This window comes from Suillus subalutaceus (genome assembly GCF_016647625.1).
Source record: "Suillus subalutaceus strain FC151 chromosome Unknown DFJ58scaffold_64, whole genome shotgun sequence".
In the NCBI taxonomy this organism is placed as follows: domain Eukaryota; kingdom Fungi; phylum Basidiomycota; class Agaricomycetes; order Boletales; family Suillaceae; genus Suillus; species Suillus subalutaceus.
Window position 1 is genome coordinate 66,416 of NW_024540313.1, and position 25,827 is coordinate 92,242.

General features: G+C 43.3%; 3 protein-coding genes across 3 annotated transcripts; all 3 read left to right on the forward strand.

Moving 5' to 3' along the window:
• Window positions 1–4,907: 4,907 nt before the first annotated feature.
• Window positions 4,908–5,565, forward strand: DFJ58DRAFT_728803 (uncharacterized protein; the record flags this gene model as incomplete). Its single annotated transcript, XM_041385635.1, has 2 exons — window positions 4,908–5,483; window positions 5,536–5,565. 2 exons carry the CDS (start codon window positions 4,908–4,910, stop codon window positions 5,563–5,565), a joined length of 606 nt encoding a protein of 201 aa, XP_041243109.1.
• A 4,077-nt stretch (window positions 5,566–9,642) lies between these two features.
• DFJ58DRAFT_661551 (uncharacterized protein) lies at window positions 9,643–9,852 on the forward strand (the record flags this gene model as incomplete). Its single annotated transcript, XM_041382224.1, has 1 exon — window positions 9,643–9,852. One exon carries the CDS (start codon window positions 9,643–9,645, stop codon window positions 9,850–9,852), a length of 210 nt encoding a protein of 69 aa, XP_041243110.1.
• Window positions 9,853–19,334: 9,482 nt separating this feature from the next.
• Window positions 19,335–20,431, forward strand: DFJ58DRAFT_728806 (uncharacterized protein; the record flags this gene model as incomplete). Its single annotated transcript, XM_041385636.1, has 2 exons — window positions 19,335–19,434; window positions 19,740–20,431. The coding sequence occupies 2 exons, from the start codon at window positions 19,335–19,337 to the stop codon at window positions 20,429–20,431; spliced, it is 792 nt and encodes a 263-aa protein (XP_041243111.1).
• Window positions 20,432–25,827: the final 5,396 nt, after the last annotated feature.

Below are 25,827 nucleotides of genomic sequence, written 5' to 3' on the forward strand. Positions count from 1 at the left end.
GCTGTACAAAGCATGAGGTTGTTTTGGGTGCTGTTAAGAACGTGCTCAAAGGTATCAGATCCAAAGGGCTTGGCCTCAGCTCATATGCTGTGCCCCTTACCCGAGTACTGCCCTTGATTTCAGAAGGCTAAAGTACCATGTTTGGAAGAGTGGACGAGTACCGTAGAGTCAATCTGGATGACTTCTGGATATTGGACGAGTAGCAGAAAGGCTAATCCAGATGAAGTCCGAGACTAGAAACAGAATGGAGTAAGACTACCCTAAGGTAGAGCTGGAGATAAGTCAAAGGAATCAATCCTAAGACCAGAGGTGAACAAGAGAGAACTCAAGTTCAGACGGAGACAGGAATGAGCAGAATCTAAGATGATATTCGAACTGAGGTGTTACAGAGTTGTACATGAGTTTATATACTGTAGATAGCATAACGGAATGGTCAGTCAGCACAGAACAAAGGTATGTATGAAGCATGTGGAAAGTCTATTGTTAAGTCTAATGGATCAGAGGAAATGAAGTTTAGGCATGAATACATAGGGTGGATCAATAAGCAAAGCGGAAGGGAAGATAACCGGTGTACCAGAGAAGGTAACGTCCAAAAGGGGATACATGCTGATTTAAGGTTCTGGGTTCGGAATGAGTTGTGGACTGGTAAACTGCGTTGTGGACTGGATAGCGGATTAGTAGTCCAGATCGGACTAGTGGACTGGATCTGATTAGTGGACCGGATCTGTGGACCGGATATTGGATTGGTGGACCGGATCTGGATCTGATCTGAGATCTGAATGCATGGATATGACAGGTGCCAGTGTGGTGTTCAAACTTTCTGTAGCCTTGCAGAGGTAGTTTTCACTATGCAGGTCTTATTGACACTTTTCTTAGATTAGGTTCACACTTTTGCTGCTTACAGAATCACTTCACTCTTTACCTAGGACTCTACAGTCATTACCTAGTTTCCCTTGTTTCCAGTTCTTTGGTTGCTCCCCATTCACTTGGGTTATTCAGTAGCATCCCCTAGTTGTAGCTTTCCTAGTTGTAGCTTCTCAGCTCACCAGATAGCTCCTGGAACATAGTTTCTTACCTTGACTTGGAGTACCTTCTCCACTCTCTTTTCTTGAGCCTGAGCCTAGTCAGAGATCCTTTAGGGTCGAATGTTCTTGCTAGCAGGAGTAGCGGCTAGGCAGAGCAGGAGACTCATATATTTTGGTTTGGTGCTTTTACCTACAGCCCAGCCAAAACTTGTTTACCACACCAGCGACCGAGACCTACTTATGGGGTCATCTTGTGTATTGGAATTGACTTGCTCAGGATATATCTGGTTGTACATATAATTTCCCATGGAGTCGGCTGGCATGCCTTGACCATTTGCTGGGTAACACCATCCCAGGCAAGTTTTCAAGTTCTGGTCTAAGAATGAGTGATGTGCTGTTGTCATATCCAGAACTTCAAGAGCTCTCATTGCTGGCAGAGCTTGGACTGCAAGGCTACATTATGAAGAAAGGCGAAACTCAGCAGTGATTGAAAGGACAACAGGTATTCATGGTTGTTCTGCCGTCGCCCTTCAATGCAACTAATATCTCTTTGGTGATATTTCTCTATCCCTACTAATCAATAATCATACATTCCATTTGACTTTCAAGTTCACATGACAGCTCCACATATGGCAGCTCCACAGTAGCTCCATGGTGCTAATTTCATTGTAACTTAACTTGTACCCTACTGACATTAGCTGCGCGGTTCCTTGAAAATTTCCACTATAAATCAGTGTAGAAATCCTACACCACAAACTAAATTCGCACAGTTGAATTGCACTTGTGAGAGCCATGGACATGGCATATACTCTTCATCCCCACATACAATCTGAATTGCCTTCAGTACACTCACTTGAAAATGCCTCGCATCTTTTCCAAGTTCCCTTATTTAAGACAACACCCTCAAGGGACACTGGTAGTCCATCGGTGATTATCCATGATAGAGTGGGGCTGAGTACCAAGTTTTGGCAACACATAGTAAGTTATAGATCATTTTTTCCTGTCAAATTAAACAATGCTCACTGTATTTGTAGCATCACATGACTGATGTCCATGCTGAACATGTGTCAGCCTTAATGATCGCCAAATTATTGCATCGTGCTATTGGTCACAGCCAGGTTGCAGCTCAGGCTTGCATTGATCAGTTCTTGTTGTTGCTGAGAGCGCTTGTCTGAAGAACTGGAGGATTATAAGTGGAAGGAACAACTTGGAGGCAGAACAAAAATATCTTGTCTTTGGCTCAAAAGACCAACCCTCCAAATGTTGCTGCATGATGAAGTGTTCACGTTTGTAACTATATCTAACATATATAAGCATGTGTATTATCTGTAATCTTTAGCTCGGCATTGGAATGGTGCCCCTCATAACCTTGTGAATCATGCAAGTTTATAACCAGGGCACTTTCGACTTTGTCCTTGCCACCTCTAGTGTCTTATCATCTTGGGTTCTTGAGGACAACATCTAGACCATTCTATACTATGCTCTCATTAGGGTATATTGAAAAGACTTACGCCCAACAACAAGCAGCTACTGCCAAGAATACACTACTACCCACACCACCCACCACCCTGCTCACCACCACATGCTGGATTACATCCTATCGAATTGACAATCACACTTCTTGAGAATTTAGTCACATTCCATCATCAAGAATGGATATGGATATGTACCCAGGCCGTACAGTGTGATCGTTGTGCTTTTGACTTCAGAATAACTGCTGGCACTGTGTTCAAGCCTGTACATACAGATTTTTCATGGTTACATAGTATCAATTTTTTCCCGCCCTCATTGGATATGTAATGTTTTTTTAAAATGAACTTCAGTGCCAGCATTCAAATTCAGATATCAACAGTTTTCAATGGCAGAAGGGTTACTAGAGCGTAGTTGGTGAGTGTTGTATACTACACCCATGATCAGTTGATCATCTACATGTTTGATGCAGCTCCAAACAATTTGGATGTAGGTCCATCGCTGTGTGAGATATGTACATGTGACATTACGGCTTAAGTTGTGTTTCAACCAGTGTTTCTAAGCTCAATCTTGAAGGTGTCACCCTAAAAATCTTCAAATGGCAAGCTCCACAGCTCACCGTTACTCCCACTACTCATGTCTCAATCCCCATTAGTGAGTCATAATTTTGAATGACAATTCAATTGTATTCAAGTATGCTTGGTCGATTCTGGGATGCATGACCTACAGGTCATATTTTCTTGGAGGCATGATACTTTACGTTCAATGTATAAAGTGTCAGCTAGGTGTCTACCCTACTCAATTGCGACTATCATGATCCTGCAGCGATGAGTACCCAGGTTGATGGAGAAACAAGCTCCATGATCAGGTCACTCCTCCTGTTGGTACTCAGCTTGACCCATACTATATTGGTACTTTCAATCAGCCATTTTGCCCCCTGGCCTCAGTGAGTTGATGTGCCATATTTGACTTTATCATTGATGAAGTTCTAATATAATCTTTTAAAGCTTTCCAGACAAGTGTTTCATGACTTCCACCAGGATGTTTTTGAAGCAGTGATCCTGCAAAGCTTCAACATGCATCCTAGTGTTTTAGTTGATGAAGTGAGCTGCTACTTTAATCTTGCCATGTTGTGAAACAGTCCTTGTAAGATCATACTTGTCAGGCGCTGATTATTGTATATCATAGCAACAATGGACGTTAACCAAGAGGCCTTCAGCTCTTTGAAGGGAAAAGGCCCAAAATGGAAGCCCATGTCAATGATAACTCTAATGCATTGTCATCAAAGCATCCAAGGGTTGTTACTAAACCTGATGTCAAGTGTGCCTTGATTCTGTGGATCAGGCACATGGAAAATAAACATGAAACAGTGACTGGACCTATGTTACAAAAGAAATGGAAAAGGTTTGAGAACAAGTTTGATGTCCCAGACAATGAAAGCTGGTAGGGGAAGCATGGATTCAGTCATTTTGCAAAGCCTACAAGATCTGTGGACACCAAAGCTGTTGCTGCAGAACAAGAATGTTGTCGCAGGATTTAGCAAGTTTGCTCCTCGAGTCGGTGGAACTTTGATAAGACATCCTTCTTTCCATAGTGAGTGTTTATTTCATTTTATAATTCACAGTGCTTAATTTGTTTACTTTTAGTGCACCTCCAGATCATAGTCTTGCAACACAGCAAACGAGTGGCAAGAAGGAGAAATTTCGCATATCCATTGGGCTAGCTTGCAACACAGATGGAAGTGAGAGGCTTGAGCCTATTTTTATTGGCAAGGCAAAGAAACCACAATGCTTCAAGAAACAGTCACCAGAACAGTGTGGGTTCTATTATCAAAACAATAAGTAGGCTTGGATGACAGCAGTTCTATTTGAAGAGTATGTTAACATGATCCTGTGACTGTCAATGATACCTAATGCACTGTCTAGATGAGTCAAAAAGCTCGACCTTCAAATGAAGCAACAAAAACTGGCATATTTGTATGTTTATTGATAACTTCTCTGCTCACAGCATCTCATATCAACTGTCAAATATTAATCTTGAGTATTTTAGGCACAATATGATATCATTTGTGTAACCATGTGATGCAGGAATCATTTGATGCTTCAAGGCAATATATCGCTGTAATTTTTGCACACACATGATTGACCTTGAGGATGCTGGTGAATGAGACATTTATAAACTCAACATTCTTGAAGGTATGACAATGGTGAAGCAAGCATGGTATACCATTACATCTGAGACCATCAAACATTGCTAGAATCACACCAAAATCCAACTGTGAGTCAATTATTTGATGTTCTCATTTTCAGTGCTCAATTTTTCATGGCAGTGATCCAACAGCAGGCCTAGACTCAAGGCCTCATGTTGATCCTGCTACATGAAGTATTGTCCACAAGTTTTGTGACCACTGAAATGTCACTTCCAGCAGTTGAGAATAACCTAAAGGCTCATCTTCATGAACACTATGTAGATTCAGATTGGAGACTGGCTCTTAAAGTCATCATGGATGCCAAAGATGACACAGATATGGCTTTGAATGCTGTAAATGTACTCGCAGAAGCTGCGTCCCATCACACTGGCCTCAAAATTCACATTCCCATGTGTTCACAGCAAGCAGCTGACCAACTTTCCTTCACTGAAGCTGACCTTATGCAATCTGTCAACAATCTTAAGGCACACAATCATATTTTTGGTCGATTACTGACTCTTGATGAACTCCTGGACCCTGCTGAGGAAAGGGATATGGGGGAATTTCCCACATTTGAGGGTGGTGATAAAGTGATTGCAGATGAGTTCTGTCATGAAGTTACCATCACAAGTGGTGAAGTCATCAAGATTGATTCTGACAATGATTCTGACAATGATGATGATTCAGCAGCTGCATCAATCACATGGACAGATCTTCTCCGTTTGTGCCAGCAACTCAAGGTTGGATGCATGCAATATGGTGATCCACAGTTTTCACTCAACTTATCATCGGATCCTTATGTCAGTTGCCATATAATAATGGGCTTGCTTTGTTGATACATGGGATATACAGTGGCTCAAAAAACTGTCCGCATGTTTTTGACATTTTTCACTATCTATGATATTGTGTGAGAATGAACAAATTCCTCAAGGACATACTTATACCACATTGTAGTATGGCTTCAGGGCTTTTATTTGAGCCCTACACCGTGGGAATCGGTGGAGATATGGTGGAGATACAAGGCTCACAAAATGGTGACTCATGCGGACAGTTTTTTGACTCAAGTATTTTACAGTAATAACCAGGTATTCTAGTATTTTGTATGACCTCCCTTGGCTTTAATTACTGCCTCTATCCTTCTAGGCATACTCTCAATTAATTTCTGGCAATCCTCAGCTGTGATCTTCCCCCAATTCCACTGCTACTCATCTCCCAAAGCTCCCATACTCCTTTAGGGGGGTTTTCATAGGCTTGAAGCTTTTTCTTGAGTGTTCCCCAGAGATGTTCAATGACATTGACATCAGGAGACTGTGCTGGCCAGTCAAGAACATTGATGTTATGTTCTTCAAACCATTCCCTAGCTCTTCTGGATGTGTGCTTGGGATCATTATCCTGTTGGAAAATGATATCTTCTTCATCAATCCCTGATTCTGCCAAGCTAGGCAGCAAGTGGTCATTTAAAATGTCCACATACTGCTCAGCATTCATCTTCCCCTCACCCTCAGCAAGCATTCCCACACCATTCCATCCCATACAGCCCCATACCATTAAAGAACCTCCTCCAAACTTGACAGTCCCATTAACCTCTCTGTCTGTTAGGCTATCTCCCTTCTTTTTCCATACATACACCTTCCCATCTGACCCAATCCTATTGATTTGGTCTCATCTGACCATATAACATGCTTCCAGTCCTCTACAGTCCAGTGTTGATGAGCTAAGGCAAAGGCTAGTCTTCTCTGCCTATGTTTGATGGAGAGAAGAGGCTTTTTCTTCTTTGTTACTGCCTTGAGATGAGCTGCCTTGAGAAACATTCCTCACAGTTTGTGAAGAGACAGGGGTAGTGATGGTGGAATTGATATAATGGGTGGCTTGGACAGCATTATCAGCCTTTCCTGTAGTGATATGTTGGATAATAGCCCTTTTGTCAGTAGAGGTAAGCTTGGATGGACGTCCTCCACAAGATTTTTCCTTGTCTGGGTGGCTTTCTTTGATGAACTTGGCCACAGTGGACTTGCATATTCCAGTTCTAGAGGAAATTTGGCGAGCAGAGAGGCCAGCATAAGACAGAGAGAGGATATTATCTCTTTGAGCAGAGGAGATGGCTTTCATGGTGATTATGACTATGATACATGAGATATTCTGGTTTATATAGTTAGATATAGTCATAAAATAACATAATGACACCACTTTATAATTTATATAATAGTGGCATGATTTTTATGGTGTCATAAATAATGATTTATATAGTTTTAATATACACTCAAAAAACTGTCCACATGAGTCATCATTTTATAAGCCTTATATCTCCACCATATCTCCGCCGATTCCCACGGTGGTAGGGCTCAAATAAAAGCCCTGAAGCCATACTACAATGTGGTATAAGTATGTCCTTGAGGAATTTGTTCATTCTCACACAATATCATAGATAGTGAAAAATGTCAAAACATGCGGACAGTTTTTTGAGCCACTGTACACATGACAATGCAATGTGGCAGAGCGGAGTCCTGGACAGGAATCTCAACCATTATATAGTTGTTTCATCTCTCTTATCTCTTTCCTCAGTTCATTGTCCATGACTGAGGGTATTTTTCTTGTTTTATTGTACGATACCTAGACACTGACTCAACTACGATAGATTGACATTTGTCTAGCCCTTTTATGTTAGGAGCCCTGCTCACTCATAAAATGAGCAAGCAGAAAACCTTCTAGATATTGTCATCCCTACTGGACACCTATTTAGGCTTTTACGCCACTGGCGTTGTCCTGCATGATTTGGGAATCATGCATGGACATGACTACTAGGTATCCCCCTAAAAGACAAAGTCTGTTAGCTTAGTCCTCAGACTAGTCAACCCATACCTTGGTATCAAACCTTGGTCCAATAGTTTCAGTTTTCCCTCAGTGATTCATGAATCCACCATGTTTTGAAGAAAAGTCATATGTGAGATGGGAATCACATAATGACCTAGTTGATATGAGAAGCAAAATGAAGGTTAAGGTATTGCCTTTCCTTTGGCTTATTCACTTTGGCTAGAGAAACCCATAGAGAAAAGTTCAAAGCCTAACAAAAACCTATCTAAAAAGCCCGCGTATTGTGTACTATTATTTGTTCCATTATTTCCGAGTTGTTTTCTCTAGTGTTTCTTTACTTTACTTTTCTATTAGGATGCTCTGACTAATCAGATGCTTCATAAAATTGTACCTACAGGGTATGATGTCATAATGATGTCATAGGACTTCACCTACACTCCTGCAGGTATTTTGGTTGAAAGATATGATATCATAGTGATGTCATAATGATGTCATGTTCCATGGAATTTGCTAGAACATTCCAATGACTCATAATGACTCATAGTGACTCATAGTGACTCAGAATGATGTCATTATCCCACCATGAATATTCTGGAATGTTCTTTTGCACCTGCTAGAACATTCTGCTCCAGTTTTTGGAATATTCTTCTCACATTCTGAAGTCATTACATCACCTTTTTACTTACATAATATTCCCACACAAAATGTATATAAGGAGAGCCCATTCTCCCCCAAAAAATAGATCTCCCACTTGTTGCATTCAAGAACTCCCACTTGAGCAAATTGAACTCTCACCTAAGAAGCTTCAGTCTGAACAAATTGCTGCTTACAAAGCCCATTTCCTTTGTAAGAACTGTCCAGGCAAGTGCAGGGAAAGTGTTTCCCTTGAGATTACGTAAGTTTCTCGCGATAGAAACCCAGTTTTGTGAGACCAGTGTTCTCACCACGTAGTGTTTACTGACCAACACGAGCTTTGGTCACCGTTGTTATTTGTGAGACCAGCGTTCTCACCAGGTATTTGTATACTGACCAACACGAGCTTTGGTCATTGTTGTTATTTGTCATTGTTTTCTATTTGTCATTTGTTGTTATTTGTGAGACCAGCGTTCTCACCAGGTATTTGTATATTGACCAACACGAGCTTTGGTCCACGTAGTCACATTTGAGACCAGCTTCTCAACAGTTAACCGTATATTCAGGAAACCAGTTCAAGTGTCTAGACGGTATATCCTAGACAATCCCATAGTTTCAATCAGAGATAATAAAGCTCCGGCTAAGTTAATCTGACTGATTGGTTTAGCGAGCCTCCCAAGAACTCACACGTTATCTACCACGAAAGAAGAAAAGTTGTAGACCGTGTTAATCGAGGACTGGCAAGAAGTCTTATCCAGTGTAATTGTGGTGTCATTACATTCTTACACGTATTTATATAAGACCCTCGGTTATTAAGACAGCGTACAATGTCCCACCTTGGTCTACACAACATCATTTGAAGGACATCAACGCTATTCCCTCTTTCAGCGAGAAGCACTTCACTGACAGACACACTTAAATACTCAAGCCCATTTGCATTTTGCTCCCCCACACCTTTTCCTCCTACCACTATCACCTGGTATGGTGAAACACCATTTACGCTCTGATAGCACCAATACCAGCATTCCCAGACCGGTACCATCTACCGCTGTAGGTTCCACGCTGATCCCATCAGTTCCTGTAGCTGTTAGTACTATTACTGTGTCTGCTATGTCCACTTCAACAACTAAAATTATGGCTATCATGTTGAGCCACACAGACCTTGAACTTCTTGACCATGGCCAGAACAACTGGGGGACCTGGTCTACAAAAATGTGTAACTACCTAATCCTCAAACATGGTGGCAGGTATCTTCTTGGTATTATTCCTCATCCAGATGGTGTATTGGACCCTGTCAGCACCAGCACCTAGGACCTCAACAACTTATGCATTGTTGTGGCCTTGAGCACTTGTTCAAGCTCTGAGGAATAAGACTTTTTACTTTCCTTTGTCAATGTACACACTGCTTGGACTGAACTATATACCTACCATGAACAGGGTGGTCCTATCGCACAGATCCTTCTTATCTAGCAGGCATTTGCTCTCCATTACCATCGCTCCAAATGATTCGCTGCTATGAGCACTCAGCTCAATGATCTCACTAGACGCATATACGCTATTGGCATCCCCAAGGAGGGAGACTTCCTCACCATACTAATGCTCAATGCCATGAGCAAGGATCTCCCACATGTGCGCAACCATGTTGCTGACGTCATCACCATTAGCACCTCTTCTGCCCCTTACAGCCCTTCCAAAATATGCTCTCATCTCAAACTTGAACAATAGCTTGTCGATAACAACAAAGGGAAAGGGGGGTGATATTGCCCTCATAGCCACCAACAACAAAGTAAACCCAAAGGGAGGTTGGACTACTCAAACCAATGGTATGCCATGCACTGATCATGGGCAAATTACCCATACCAGCTGCTATACTACCTGCAGAGACTGGTGGTACTCTGCTAAAGATTGCTATAGGAAAGGAGGAGCCATGGAGGGTAAGAAGGATGAAATTGTTGCTCATCATCACACAGCGTGTTCTACCAATAACATTACCAAAACCTCAGGGAACCTCCTCCTCACGTCCTACAAAGGGTTGCATCTACCAGTAAACCTGGCAGATTATGCTATGACATGAGCCCCTTCAGTGACAAATCCCGTATTATACGGGTCACCCGACCTACATAATATCCCGTGTAATACAGGCCAGCGGATTATGGGCCGATGTTATGTATATACCCGATGTTGATGGGTGGGCCGGGGAGGAATATTATTTCCGATGGAGACGGGTGGGCCCATCTATGCTGATGTTATATATATCATCGATGATAGCAGATGGGCCGGGAGAAATATTATTATGGAGATGGGTGGGCCCATGTGGGTAATATGTAGAGTAGGATTGACATATATTATAGACCTGAGGAGAGATGTATAGCAAATAGTATTATATAGAAGGGTGGGCGACGTATCAGTATTATTTTGTAGACGGATGGGCCGAGGGAGCGGTGAATGTGAAATATTTATTAGATAGACGGGTGGGCCGACATAGGGAAATATTAGATAGACGGGTGAGCCAAGGGTGGGGTGAATTATTTATTACATAGACGGGTGGGCCGATGTGGGGTAATATTAGATAGACGGGTGGGCCGAGGGTGAGGTGAATTATTTATTACATAGACAGGTGGGCTGACGTGGGGGTAATATTAGATAGACGGGTGGGCCGAGGGTGAGGTGAATTATTTATTACATAGACAGGTGGGCCGACGTGGGGTCATATTAGATAGACAGGTGGGCCGAAGTGCAGAATTTTACATAGACGGGTGGGCCGACATCGGGTAATATCAAGTACCAAGTACTAAAACCCAAAACCTGAAACCTGAAACCCGAGCCCTGAACACCCAGACTCGGGACTCAAGAGACTCAAAACTCAAAATTCAAAACCCAACTGGAAAGTCATACATTTTTACGAGTTAAGAAAATTCAAATTTAAGATGATATACATTTTTGTCATCTGGAAATACCGAGTACCAAGTACCGAGACCTGATACCCAAGACCCGAGATTCGGCACTCGGTAGTCAGTGAAATGAGTACAGAAATACATAAGATACTACACATTAGTTTCAAATTTTGACTTGTGAATCACAAGTCTCGAGTCTCGAGACTCGAATCACCGAGTACTGACTACCAAGTACCAAGTACCGAGTGCTGAGTGCCGAGTGCCGAGTGCCGAGTGCTGAGTGCCGAGTGCCGAGTGCCGAGTTCCGAGTTCCGAGTTCCGAGTGCCGAGTGCCGAGTGCCCTGAGGCTTCCGGGTATTAAAACACAGATAGCCCTCGCTCTCAGGGGGTCATCAGAATTTAGATCACCTCAAACAGATGTGATTTGGGTGAGATATGAGCAAAATACTATATACCGGGTGAATTTCAGCATTGGAAGTTTGATGCTTTCGATGTTTTTGATGTCGGGTCTCGATGCTTTCGGGCATTAACATGTAGATAGCCCTTGATCTCAGGGGTGTGGCAAAATTTAGATTGTCTGAAACAGATATAATTTGAGTGAGATATATGCAAAATACCACACACTGACTACCGAGGGCTGAGTACCAAGTGCCGAGTGCTGAGTGCCGAGTTCCGAGTTCCGAGTCCCGAGTTCCGAGTTCTGAGTGCCAAGTACCCCGATGCTTTCGGGTATTAACACCCAGATAGCCCACGCTCTCAGGTGCCTGTCAGAATTTAGATCATCTCAAACAGATGTGAGATGAGTGAGATATGAGCAAAATACTATATACCAGTTGAATTTTGGCATCAGAAGTTCAATGCTTTCGATGTTTTTGATGTCTGGTCTTGATGCTTTCGAGCATTAATATGTAGATAGCCCTTGATCTCAGGGGTGTGGCAGAACTCACATTGTCTCAAACAGATATAATTTGAGTGAGATATTTGCAAAATACTATGTATATACTGACTACCGAGTGCTGAGTGCCGAGTTCTGAGTTCTGAGTTCCGAGTGCCGAGTCCTGAGTGCCGAGTGCTGAGTGCCCCGATGCGTTCAGGCATTCAATCACTGTCAGGAGGTGTTCCCTCATCCACCTCAGTGCCATCAGTGTTGCAATCAAGCTTTCTGCTGTGTGCTGAGTGCCGAGTGCCGAGTTCCGAGTTCCAAGTGCCCCGATGCTTTCGGATATTGACACCCAGATAGCCGTCACTCTCAAGGGCCCGTCAGAATTTAGATCATCGCAAACGGATGTGATTTGAGTGAGATATGAACAGAATACTATATACCAGGTGAATGTTGGCATCAGAAGTTCAATGCTTTCGATGTTATTGATGTCGGGTCTCGATGCTTTCGGGCATTGACATGTAGATAGCCCTCGATCTCAGGGGTGTGGTAAAATTCAGATTGTCTGAAACAGATATAATTTGAGTGAGATATATGCAAAATACCACACACTGACTACCGAGTGCTGAGTACCAAGTGCCAAGTGCCGAGTTCCGAGTGCCGAGTGCCCCGATGCTTTCGGGTATTAACACTCAGATAGCCCTCGCTCTCAGGGGCCTGTCAGAATTTAGATCATCTCAAACAGATGTGATTTGAGTGAGATATGAACAAAATACTATATACCGGGTGAATTTCAGCATTGGAAGTTTGATGCTTTCGATGTTTTTGATGTTGGGTTTTGATGCTTTCGGGCATTAACATGTAGATAGCCCTTGATCTCAGGGGTGTGGCAGAATTCACATTGTCTCAAACGGATATAATTTGAGTGAGATATATGCAAAATACCACACACTGACTACCGAGTGCTGAGTGCTGAGTGCCGAGTGCCGAGTGCCGAGTGCCGAGTGCCGAGTGCCGAGTGACCCGATGCTTTCGGGTATTAAAAGCCCTCGCTCTCAGGGGCCCGTCAGAATTTAGATCATCTCAAACGGATGTGATTTGAGTGAGATATGAACAAAATACTATATACCGGGTGAATTTTGGCATCAGAAGTTCAATGCTTTCGATGTTTTTGATGTCTGATCTTGATGCTTTCAAGCATTAATATGTAGATAGCCCTTGATCTCAGGGGTGTGGCAGAACTCACATTGTCTCAAACAGATATAATTTGAGTGAGATATTTGCACCATACTATGTATATACTGACTACCGAGTGCTGAGTGCCGAGTTCTGAGTTCTGAGTTCTGAGTGCCAAGTGCCGAGTGCCCCGATGCTTTCGGGTATTAACACCCAGATCGCCCTCACTCTCAAGGGCCCGTCAGAATTTACATCATCTCAAACGGATGTGATTTGAGCGAGATATGAACAAAATACTATATACCGGGTGAATTTTGGCATCAGAAGTTCAATGCTTTCGATGTTTTTGATGTTGGGTCTCAATGCTTTTGGGTATTGACATGTAGATAGCCCTCGATCTCAGGGGTGTGGTAAAATTCAGATTGTCTGAAACAGATATAATTTGAGTGAGATATATGCAAAATCCCATATACTGACTACCAAGTGCTGAGTACCAAGTGCCGAGTGCCGAGTGCCAAGTGCCTTCCGAGTGCTGAGTGTCCCGATGCTTTCAGGCATTACCACCCAGATAGCCCTTGCTCTCAGGGGTCCATCAGAATTTTGATTATATCAAACAGATGTGATTTGAGTGAGATAGGAGCAAAATACTATATGTATATCAGGTGAATTTCAGCATTGGAAGTTCAATGCTTTCAATGATTTTGATGTCGGGCCTCAATGCTTTCAGGCATTGATATGCAGATAGCCTTCACTCTCAGGGGTCCTTCAGAATTTGGATCATATTTTTGCATCAGGAGTTTGATGCTTTCAATGATTTCAATGTGAGGCCTAGATGACTGTGTTCATTGACATGTGGATAGCCCTTAATGTCAGGAGTGTCACAGAATTCATATGGCCTCACATGGACATATGAGGTAATGTAGGACATTCTCAACACATCAGGAGACACATAAAAACACATCATAAGGCACTACATCATGTCTTCAATAGTCATACCTATGTGTAGTATGATAGTGTGATCTTTAATATACTGTTCAGGCTGACACTCATCAAGTATCACAGGTCTATTGTACAGACTTAGAATAAAATACAGTAGTCTTAACTTGATAGTCATTACACAATAGTCTTCACTTGATAGTCTAATATGATTGTTGATTACTACATAATACATAAGCTGTGAGGGTTAGGATTATTATGGAAGATATGACAGTCATGGTTATTAAGAAAGCTTATATTATGCCTAGCAAGTTAAGACTATTGAGTTAAGACAATCATATCCTTAGTCTAGTAAGCACTGTCAAAGCTTGTGACCTTCTGGTAACCGTGTGGCAAAATCATATTTTGCTGATGTATATATCTTGTGATTGTAACTTTCTTGCACCAGTGCACAGTGATTGCCTTGAATTTCGAGTTTTTTTGTATTTAGAGATACATACCACTGACAGATACTGTTTCAGGGACTGGAACAGTACATTGGAAGCCAATCTATCATATTATACATAGGTGTGATCATAGCAAACCTGATGCAGTCCCTGATGATGTGTTTTTATGTTTCTCCTGATGTTTTAGAATTTTTCCCACACAAGGCTGACAACAAAAACATTGAACCTGCAAAGCTCAGACACACCCAATAAATTGTATTTTGCTCATATCTCCCTCAAATCATGTCTGTTTGAGGCAAAATATGATCCCCAACATCCCTTCAATAGTATATGCAATATATAAGGATACTAGGACGACAGGATTTATTCCTGTTGTGCTATGTGCTTACCCTTGGTGCAAGGCCTGACATCAAAAATCACCCCGATATGTAATATTTTGCTCATATCTCACTCAAGTCTTATCCGTGTGAGACGATCTGAATTGTGACAGGCCCCTGAGATCAAGTTCTATCTGCTTGTGAATGCCTGAATGCATTGAGGCTAGACATTGCAAACATGGAAAGCATTGACCTTACAATGCTGAAATACACACAGTATATGGGATTTTGCTCATATCTCACTCAACTCTTATCCATTTGGGATGGGCTAAATTCTGCCAGACCCGTGAGATCTAGGGCTATCTGCATGTCAATGCCTGAAGGCATCGAGGCTTGATATCAATAACATCAAAAGCATCAAACTTCTGATGGTGAAATTCACTTGGTATATAGTATTTTGCTCATATCTCACTCAAATCACATCCGTTTAAGATGATCTAAATTCTGATGGGCCCCTGAGAGCGTGGGCTATCTGGGTGTTAATACCCGAAAGCCTCGGCGCACTCGGCACTCGGAACTCGGAACTCGGAACTCGGCACTTGGCACTCGGAACTCGGAACTCAAAACTCAGCACTCAGCACTCGGTAGTCAGTATATACATAGTATGGTGCAAATATCTCACTCAAATTATATCCGTTTGAGACAACGTGAATTCTGCCACACCCCTGAGATTGAGGGCTATCTACATGTTCATGCCTGAAAGCATCAAGACCCAACATCAATAACATCGAAAGCATTGAACTTCTGATGCCAACATTCACCCGGTATATAGTATTCTGTTCATATCTCACTCAAATCACATCTGTTTGAGATGATCTCAATTCTGACGGGTCCCTGAGAGCGAGGGCTATCTGGGTGTTAATACCCGAAAGTATCAGGGCACTTGGAACTCGGAACTCGGAACTCGGCACTCAGCACACAGCAGAAAGCTTGATTGCAACACTGAAGGCACTGAGGTGGATGAGGGAACACCTCCTGACAGTGATTGAATGCCCGAACGCATCAGGGCACTCAGCACTCAGCACTCAGCACTCGGCACTCGGCACTCGGCACTCGGCACTCGGCACTCGGCACTCGGCACTCGGCACTCGGCACTCGGCACTCGGCACTCGGAACTCGGCACTCGGAACTTGGAACTCGGAACTCGGAACTCAGAACTCAGCACTTGGCACTCAACACTCGGGACTCATTCACCCTGTATCTTGGATTGTGCATATATCTCACTCAAATCATATCTATTTAAGACTATCTAAATTCTGATGAATCCCTGAGATCTAGGCCTATCTGCATGTCAATGCCCGAAAGCATCAAGAGCCAACATTAAAAACATCGAAAGCATTGAACTTCTGATGCCAACATTCACCCGGTATATAGTATTTTATTCATATCTCACTCAAATCACATCCGTTTGAGATGATCTAAATTCTGACGGGTCCCTGAGAGCGAGGGCTATCTGGGTGTTAATACCCGAAAGCATCGGGGCACTTGGCACTCGGAACTCGGCATTTGGCACTCAGAACTCGGCACTCAGCACTCGGTAGTCAGTATATACATAGTATTTTGCAAATATCTCACTCAAATTATATCCATTTGAGACAATGTGAATTCTGCCACACCCCTGAGATCAAGGGCTATCTACATGTTAATGCCCGAAAGCATCAAGACCTGACATCAAAAACATCGAAAGCATTGAACTTCTGATGCCAAAATTCACCCGGTATATAGTATTTTGTTCATATCTCACTCAAATCTCATCCGTTTGAGATGATCTACATTCTGACAGGTCCCTGAGAGCGAGGGCTATCTGGGTGTTAATACCCGAAAGCATCGGGGCACTCGGAACTCGGAACTCGGAACTCGGCACTCGGCACTCGGCACTCAGCACACAGCAGAAAGCTTGATTGCAACACTGAAGGCACTGAGGTGGATGCCCGAAAGCATCAAGACCCGACATCAATAACATCGAAAGCATCGAACTTCTGATGCCAAAATTCACCCGATATGTAGTATTTTGCTCATATCTCACTCAAATCACATTTGTTGGAGATGATCTACATTCTGACAGGTCCCTGAAAGCGTGGGCTATCTGGGTGTTAATACCCGAAAGCATCGGGGCACTCGGCACTCGGAACTCGGCACTCGGAACTCGGCACTCGGCACTCAGCACTCGGAACTTGGTGCTCGGCACTTGGCACTTGGTACTCAGCACTCGGTAGTCAGTGTGTGGTATTTTGCATATATCTCACTCAAATTATATCTGTTTCAGACAATCTAAATTTGCCACACCCCTGAGATTGAGGGCTATCTACATGTTACTGCCCGAAACCATCGAGACCCGACATCAAAACATCGAAAGCATCAAACTTCCAATGCTGAAATTCACCCGATATGTAGTATTTTGCTCATATCTCACTCAAATCACATTTGTTTGAGATGATCTAAATTCTGACGGGCCCCTGAGAGCGAGGGCTATCTGGGTGTTGATACCCGAAAGCATTGGGGCACTTGGCACTCGGAACTCGGAACTCGGAACTCGGAACTCGGAACTCGGAACTCGGAACTTGGAACTCGGAACTCGGAACTCAGAACTCAGCACTCGGCACCTCGGCACTCAGCACTTGGGACTCGGCACTCAGCACTTGGGACACATTAAATCACATCTGTTTGAGATGATCTAAATTCTGATGGGCCCCTGAGAGCATGGGCTATCTGGGTGTTAATGCCTGAAAGCATTGGGGCACTCTGCACTTGGCACTCGGCACTTGGTACTCAGCACTCAGTAGTCAATATATTGTATTTTGCATATATCTCACTCACATTATATCCATTTCAGACAATCTGAATTCTCCCACACCCCTGAGATCGAGGGCTATCTTCATGTCAATGCCCGAAAGCATCAAACTTCTGATGCCAAAATTCACCCGGTATATAGTATTTTGCTCATATCTCACTCAAATCACATCCGTTTGAGATGATCTAAATTCTGATGGGCCCCTGAGAGCGAGGGCTATCTGGGTGTTAATACCCGAAAGCATCGGGGCACTTGGCACTCGGAACTCGGAACTCGGAACTCGGAACTTGGAACTCAAGACTTAGTGCTTAGCACTTGGTAGTCAGTATATTTTATTTTGCACCTTTCCCGAGTACATACCCTTAATCTCAGAATGAAGTCCAGATGAAATCCAATGAAGTCCGAAGGACTTCCGGAGACTGGCTACTCTGATGGAGTGCTGGAGGACTTCTGGATGAGCACAGGAACCTTCCGGAGGAGTATAGAAACTTCTAGAGAAGTACAGGAAACTCTGGAGGAGTTTCACCTGCTGCATAGGGTCCGAAGATAAGACTTCTGAAGGTAAGCTTCCTAGATGGAAGCACATGGAGGAGAGACTGCAAGGGACAGAGTCCAAAGCAGGATCAGATAGGAGGAGTGGTCCAGAGGACAGGATGTCTGAAGGTTGCGCCATCTGAATGTTCAGATGTCCAAAGGTTAAGATGTCCAAAGGTTATGATGTCTGAAGGTCATGATGTCCGAAGGTTACAATGTCCGAAGGTTTTGATATCCGAAGGGTAAGATGTCCGGAGATCCAAAGGTCCAGAGATCCAAAGGTCCAGAGATCCAAAGGTCTGGAGGTCAGCAGGAGTGGACAGGATTATAGGACAGGAGAATAAAGGCTACCATGGACAAGGTCTGGAGTAGAAGCAAACAGAGGTAGGCTACACTTAGGTGGAGTCGGAGATAACAGGAAGTAGACATAAGTCTTGGAAAGACAGGAAGTGCCAGAAAGGCAAAGGTCCAGCTTAAGGAATCAATCCTTAAGCTTGGATAGAGATGGAAGGACAAATCCAAAGGTTTGGAAGTCCAGCCTAAGGAATCCTTCAGGTTGGACTCGGATCTCAGTACACTTCACTTGATTTTTGATATCCGGGACTCCATAGTCAGAACTTGAGTCTTGAATCTCGGGTGTCGGGTGTCGGTTGTCGGGTGTCGGTTGTCGGGTGTCGGGTGTCGGGTGTCAGGTGTTGGGTCTCAATGGTCGGGACTCAATATTTGGGACTCGTTGGTCGGGACTTGATACTCGATTGTTGGGATTCAATGGTCGGGCATTGGGTTTCAGGACTCAAATCTCGGGCTTTGGGACTTGGGTTTCAAGACTCGGTAGTCGGGACTCAATGGTTGATTGTCGGGATTTGATAGTCAGGGCTCAGATATTGGTACACTTCACTTGATTTTCGGTAGTTGGAACTTGGCATTTGGCATTTGGTAGGCTTGGATGATGTTGGCTTTCAAAGATCTATTATCATATATTGCTCAATGAAATACCAGACGATCGGAAGTGTGCTGGACATCACATATTCATTTGTCGAGACCTGGGTCTCGGAACTCGGTACACTTCGCTCGAGTTTCCACTTCACCCCTTTGCAAGGCTCCATGCCATACTACATCATTAGATGACTTTTAATTATTACCTCCATGATATACAACTAGCTGAGCTCCATCATGTCTACAATTATCATTCTCCTGGGCCCACCCGTTTATATTATATACCCCTACGTCGGCCTACCCATCTATGCAATATATGTCTACCATTGGCCCACCCGTATATAATAAATCTTTCACCGCTCCCTCGGCCCACTCGTCTACAAAATAATACCAATACGTCGGCCCACCCGTCTACAAAATAATATTAATTCATCAGCCCACCATAACAAGCACCCTTGATATACCCGGCTATTTGATACATATCTACCTTGGTACACCCATCTACATAATATCCAACTACCTCGGCCGATCCGTCTATTGAAAATTCATGTCCATCGGCCCACCCATCTACTTTACATATTCCCCACCTGGGCCAACCCGTCTCCATCGGGAATAATAACACTCCTGGCCCATCCGTCACAGTCGAGGATATATCTACCTTCGGCCCATGGTCCGCTGGCCCGTATCATACGGGATATTATGCATGTCCGTTCACTCGTATAATACGGAGATATGTTACTGCAATATGTGATGACATCAATGGTCATGCATACCTCCTAGATGCTGAAACCCATGAGGTGATCTTCATTGCTAACGCTCCCACAGCCCCTACCTCAGGTACCACTACACCCACCAAAGAGTTTACTGGGCTTGCCTATGATAGTCCTACATTAGTGTTTATCGAGGAACTCCCAGAGGATGTGTATGATGCACTCCTTGCTGCTGTTGACCTACAAGCCAGTATTGACTGGTGTACACACTCTCAGGCTGTTGACTTTGCGGGTCTCACCTATAAGGCACCAAATCAGTGCACATGTACTCCCATTGATCCATCTATCATCTCATTCTTTCTTGATAGTGGTGCCTCTGTGCATATCAGCAACACTAAAGCAGATTTTGACACCTTGTACCCCACCTGTCATATACCATATATCCGGGTACAGATCCAATCCAGATCTGATGGACATATCCATCGTCTGGTCCACAGATCCAATCTGATTCTTATTTCATGTCCTGTTCATATAACTCTAACTATTGTTCATCTCCTTTCGGTATTCCTGTACACCGGTAATCTGGTTATCTTTACTTCCGCTATGCTTACTGATCTACTTTAACTTATACTTCATTCCCAGTTCATGATTCGTGATCCATCCGACTTACCAATACGCTGTGCACATACTTTGCTTATACTTTGTACATAGCCTCACGCCTTTGCTTATTGATCATTCTGTTAGTTATCCGTAGTATATAAACCCTTGTACATGCGCTGTAGTAGATCAGTTCGAATATCATCTTAGATTGCACTCATTCTGTCTGGACTCTAAGTCCATCCGTTATCCGTCCGGACTTGAGTACGATACTCTTGTCTACTCCGAGACTTAGGATTGACTCCTATGGTCTGTATCTTCACCTCTGTCTTTGGACAGTCCTCATCTGTTAGTTTCTAGTTCGGATCCAATCTGGATTAGCCGTTACTCTATACATTCGATATCTGTTACGATACTTATCCATCTCACTAGACGCGATACTCTAGTACTCTGCAATAAGGGGCAAGACTCGGGAAAGGGGTACAGCACATGAGCTGAGGCCAAAGCCCTTCGGATCTGATACCTCTTGAGTACGGTCTTAACACCACCCCTCCCTGCATTATCAGTGTTGGCATGATTTATCTAATTGTTGCTAAAGGGATCCACCTCATGCTTGACCATGTCCTCTTTATCCCCAGTGCCACTGTACGCCTGCTATCCATTGAAGAGATAAAGGCTGCTGCTAGTGCAAGACAGTGGAGAGCAGGGGGCAGTATGAGCCTAAAGGACTTCTGACTAGGCTAAGCGAGAGAGAGAGAGAGAGAGAAAGAGAGAGAGAGAGAGAGGAGAGAGAGTGTGTGTGTGTGTGTGTGTGTGTGTGTGTGCTGAGACTGTGTATCAGGAGCTTTATAGTGAGCTATTGAGCTACTAGTAAAACTAATAAGCTGTAAGTCTGGGGAAGCTACTGAATCCTAGAAGGAGAGCTACCAGAAATATAATTGAAAGTCTAGCTAGTGAGTGGAAGTGTAAGACAAAGATTTGATGATTATGCAAGCAGTAAAAATACAAACATAAACAAGGAAAAAGTAAGAGTAAGTAAGGCTAAGTAAAATGTCAGTCTGCACCCAGAGAGAATTCAATCCCTACACCGTCTCCACTATGTGTGCAGCCCATCACTGTGTTGCATCTTTTGATGTAATGTCCAAGCCCGCAGCGGCACCATCAGGGAATTGACCCAAAGATCACATAGCTTTGTAAAGCTTTATCTATCATAAAATCTATACAATAACTATCATAATTGCGATCAGCTTGACAATGCTTTAGATAGGCAGCCTACACTGTGGAAAACTGCCAAGGACACAATCATGACACACATTGTGAATATCTGCCATCATTGACAAATTTTTATAATATCACCCAGCCTTGACAATGCTTTAGATAGGCAGCCTACACTGGGGAAAATTACCAAAGACACAATCATGATGAGCATCTATAATGCCAGACTACTTCAAATACAACTGCTACTAAATGTTAAGACCGTACTCAAGAAGTATCGGATCTGAAGGGCTTTGGCCTCAGCTCGTGCGCTGTGCCCCTTTCCCGAGTCTTGCCCCTTATTTCAGAGTACTAGAGTATCACGTATATTGAGATGGATAAGTCTCGTAACGGATCTGTTAAGGCTTCCGGATATTGAACGTATATAGTAATGGCTAATCCAGATTGGATCTGAACTAGAAACTAACGGGTGAGAACTGTCCGAAGACAGAGACAGATATATAGACTATAGGAATTAATCCTAAGTCTCGGAGTAGACAAGAGTATCGTACTCAAGTCCGGACGGATAACGGATGGACTTAGAGTCCAGACAGAATGAGTGCAATCTAAGATGATATTCGAACTGATCTACTACAGCGCATGTACAAGGGTTTATATACTACGGATAACTAACAGAATGATCAATAAGCAAGGACGCGAGGCTATGTATGAAGTATAAGCAAAGTATGTGTACAGCATATCGGTAAGTCGGATGGATAATGAATCATAACCGGGAATGAAGTCTAAGCTAAAGTGGATCAGTAAGTGTAGCGGATCAGTAAGCATAACGGAAGTAAAGGATAACCGGTGTACCAGTGTACAGGAATGCCGAAAGGAGATGAACAATAGTTAGAGTTATATGAACAGGACATGAAACAAGGATTAGATCGGATCTGTGGACCGGACAATGGATATATCCATCAGATCTGGATCGGATCTGAGATCCGGATCTTCGGATCTGTACCCGGGAATATGGTATATGACACTAAATTACTAAAGTCTCAATCTTGACACTCGTTTTATAAATCAAATCAAGTTTTATTTGGGGTTGGAGCACACATAGTAGTATGACTACAGAAGATATCGAAGGTAAGAGTCAAATTAAAAACGGAACAAAGAAAAGAAACAAAAACAAAAATGGGATGTAAAGGTAAGGGGAGGTGAGGTTGTGGAATATGGGAGATAGATGACTATCAGCACTGGGTAAGCAGGTCAAAACACGAGATCATGCACTCTCTGAGAGCGGGACATGGCCATGGCACTGTCAGCATCCACTAAGAAGCTCAAAAGACAAGATCATGCACATTCTGAGAGCAGGACATGGCCATGGCACTGTCAGCATCATCTAAGAAGCTCGAAAGACAAGATCACACACAGACTGAGAGTGGGACATGGCCGTGGCACCATCAGTGCCACCTAAGAAGCTCAAAAAACAAGACCATGCTGTGACAATCATATTGGCGCTAGGCATGTATACCTGCATAAGCCTTCAATAGGTGGACCAAAGTTATCCCTCATATCATTCACTACTCCCCTATCAGCAGTCTTCACTTGTCTCAGCCATAACCCTTGTCCAATGCTATTCCGCACTTTCCCGCACTATTCGTGCTCATTCCCGCAGCGCTACTCATGTTCCCACGACTTATCCGACACTATTCCCACGCTTATAGCACTGTCAGAACTACCAGCAATGTGTTTTAGGTGCATTAGCGCTTGTCCGCTCTATCCAGCGCGCTGTTCTCATGCTCTAGGAATCACTCGAAATGTCGGAATCCATCCATTGTCCATCCTACCTCATTGGTATGTAATTTGCCTTGCCTCGAGTTTGTAACAAGTGCTACAGTCTTATTACATGTATATCCTATCCCTTCCAAGTCCGAGATGGTATAGTTTACTAGTATAAGAAGCCTATGGTGATTACTTTGACATTACTTCCCTTCGACTGTAATTCCTTCTCCTTAGGTTTTACTTAGAAGTAGTCACCCTTTAGTTGCGCTCTATGGCCCCTATTTGACTTTCCTTACCCTTGCAATCAATACCCTTGATCTTTCTTGCTATCCATTACCTTCCTTTGACTCAGTGTCTGCTCTCTTGACTTCCGCTCTTTCCCACGCATTAGCGCTCTATCTTGCGACGCGCTATTCCTGTGCTTTAGCTCTCTTTTGGGTCTTTCTATCTTAAGTTGTCTTTAGTAGCTTTTCCCTCGGGTCGAACGTTCTTGCTTTATTGTTTGCAAGTATAGCAGCATAGGCAGAGCTTAGACATATACTGGCTAAGTACCTTTACAAGTGCCTAGTCAGGTTGTGATTTCCACAATGCACCAACTGAGAGTGGGACATGGCCGTGGCACCATCAGCGCCACCTAAGAAGCTCAAAAAACAAGACCACACACCAACTGAGAGTGGGACATGGCCATGGCACCATCAGCGCCACCTAAAAATGAGACCACACACCAACTGAGAGTGAGACATAACCATGGCACCATCAGTGCCGCCTAAGAAGCTCAAAAAATGAGACCACACACCAACTGAGAGTGGGACATGGCTGTGGTGCCATCAGCATCACCTAAGAACCTCGAAACACAATGTCACACAGACTGAGAGCAGGACATGGTCATGGCATCATCAGCATTGACTAAGAACCTCAAAAAACAAGACCACGCACAGACTGAGAGCAGGATATGGCCATGGCACGGTCAGCATCCTCTAAGAAACTCAAAAGACAAGATCACACACTTTCTGAGAGTGGGACATGGCCATGGCATGGTCAGCGTCACCTAAGAACATCAAAAGACAACATCACTCACCAACTGAGAGCAGGACATAGCCATGGCACGGTCAGCATCGCCTAAGCATATTGAAATATGACATCACGCACCAACTGAGAGTGGGACATGGCCGTAGCACCATCAGCACCGGAAAAACAAGGCCACACGCATTCTGAGAGCAGGACATGGCCGTGGCATGCTCAGCGTCACCTAAGAACCTTGAAAAATGAGATCACGCACATTCTGAGAGTGGGACATGGCCATGGCATAGTCAGCGCTGCATAAGAACTTTGAAACGCGAAATCATGCACAGACTGAGAGTGGGACATAGCTGTGGCATGGTCAGCGTCACCTAAGAACCTTGAAACACGAGAGCACGCATGACAGCAAAAATGAATGAGAATGAGCGCAGAGGACAAGTGCGAAAATGAAGCAAACTAGAATAATGAAATAAATAAAATGAGAACACTCACAAGTGCAATTGAACTTGAACTTGAACTTGAAATTTTTTGAAATGCACAACTTACCTAAGCATCTGCACAGCGCCAGGTGATACTGTCAGAATATTTGTTAGTTTTCTTGCCTTGTCTTTCAACATCAATTTGCTATGCTTATATCAAGCTTTATCTAGTGGGAATAATCTTATATAATCTGGTGTATTTTTGATATGATTTTACCGACTAAATCTGTAACATGATAATAAAATGTAATGACACTATCATACTGTTGTCTGCTTCCAAGACAAACATCAAATGATATTTTATTTTTCTGACATAGTCATATCATATGTTAGATATTTTTGAGACTACAATAATAATATTTAAGGCTAAAACATGACATGTAATAATGTTTTTTTGATTACCAATTATATCTAGTCATATCAAGTTCGGGTTGATTTCCTGATGACACACATGCTTACCAGTACTTAACCTCATGTCGCCTCTATGCACTCTCTGGCGGCCAACTATCTGCTGATCATGTGTATCTTGCACATCACACACCCCACTCTTGAGGCTTGGCACAAATGTCTTGGCCATGCCAACTGTCATGCCATTTATGATCTCGCTCACTTTGATTTAGCTACTGGTATGCCCATTGATCTATTATCTCTTCCCCCTGTTTGTGATGCTTGTATTCTTGGCAAACAGATGAAGATGAGCATACTGCAGATTAGAGAAGGGAATCAGGCTGATCGCAGACTTGGGATTGTCCATGTCAACTTGATGGAACACCCAGATACTGTATCCATCGCAGGCAATAAGTACATAATGGACATTATCAACAATTTTTCCTCTTACTCCTGGTCCATCCCTCTCACATCCAAAGGTGACGCTTTCCTGTCTTCAATGGGAGTGTGCATGTGAAGTTGAGATAGGCACTAAAGTGGGTATCTTTTGCTTGG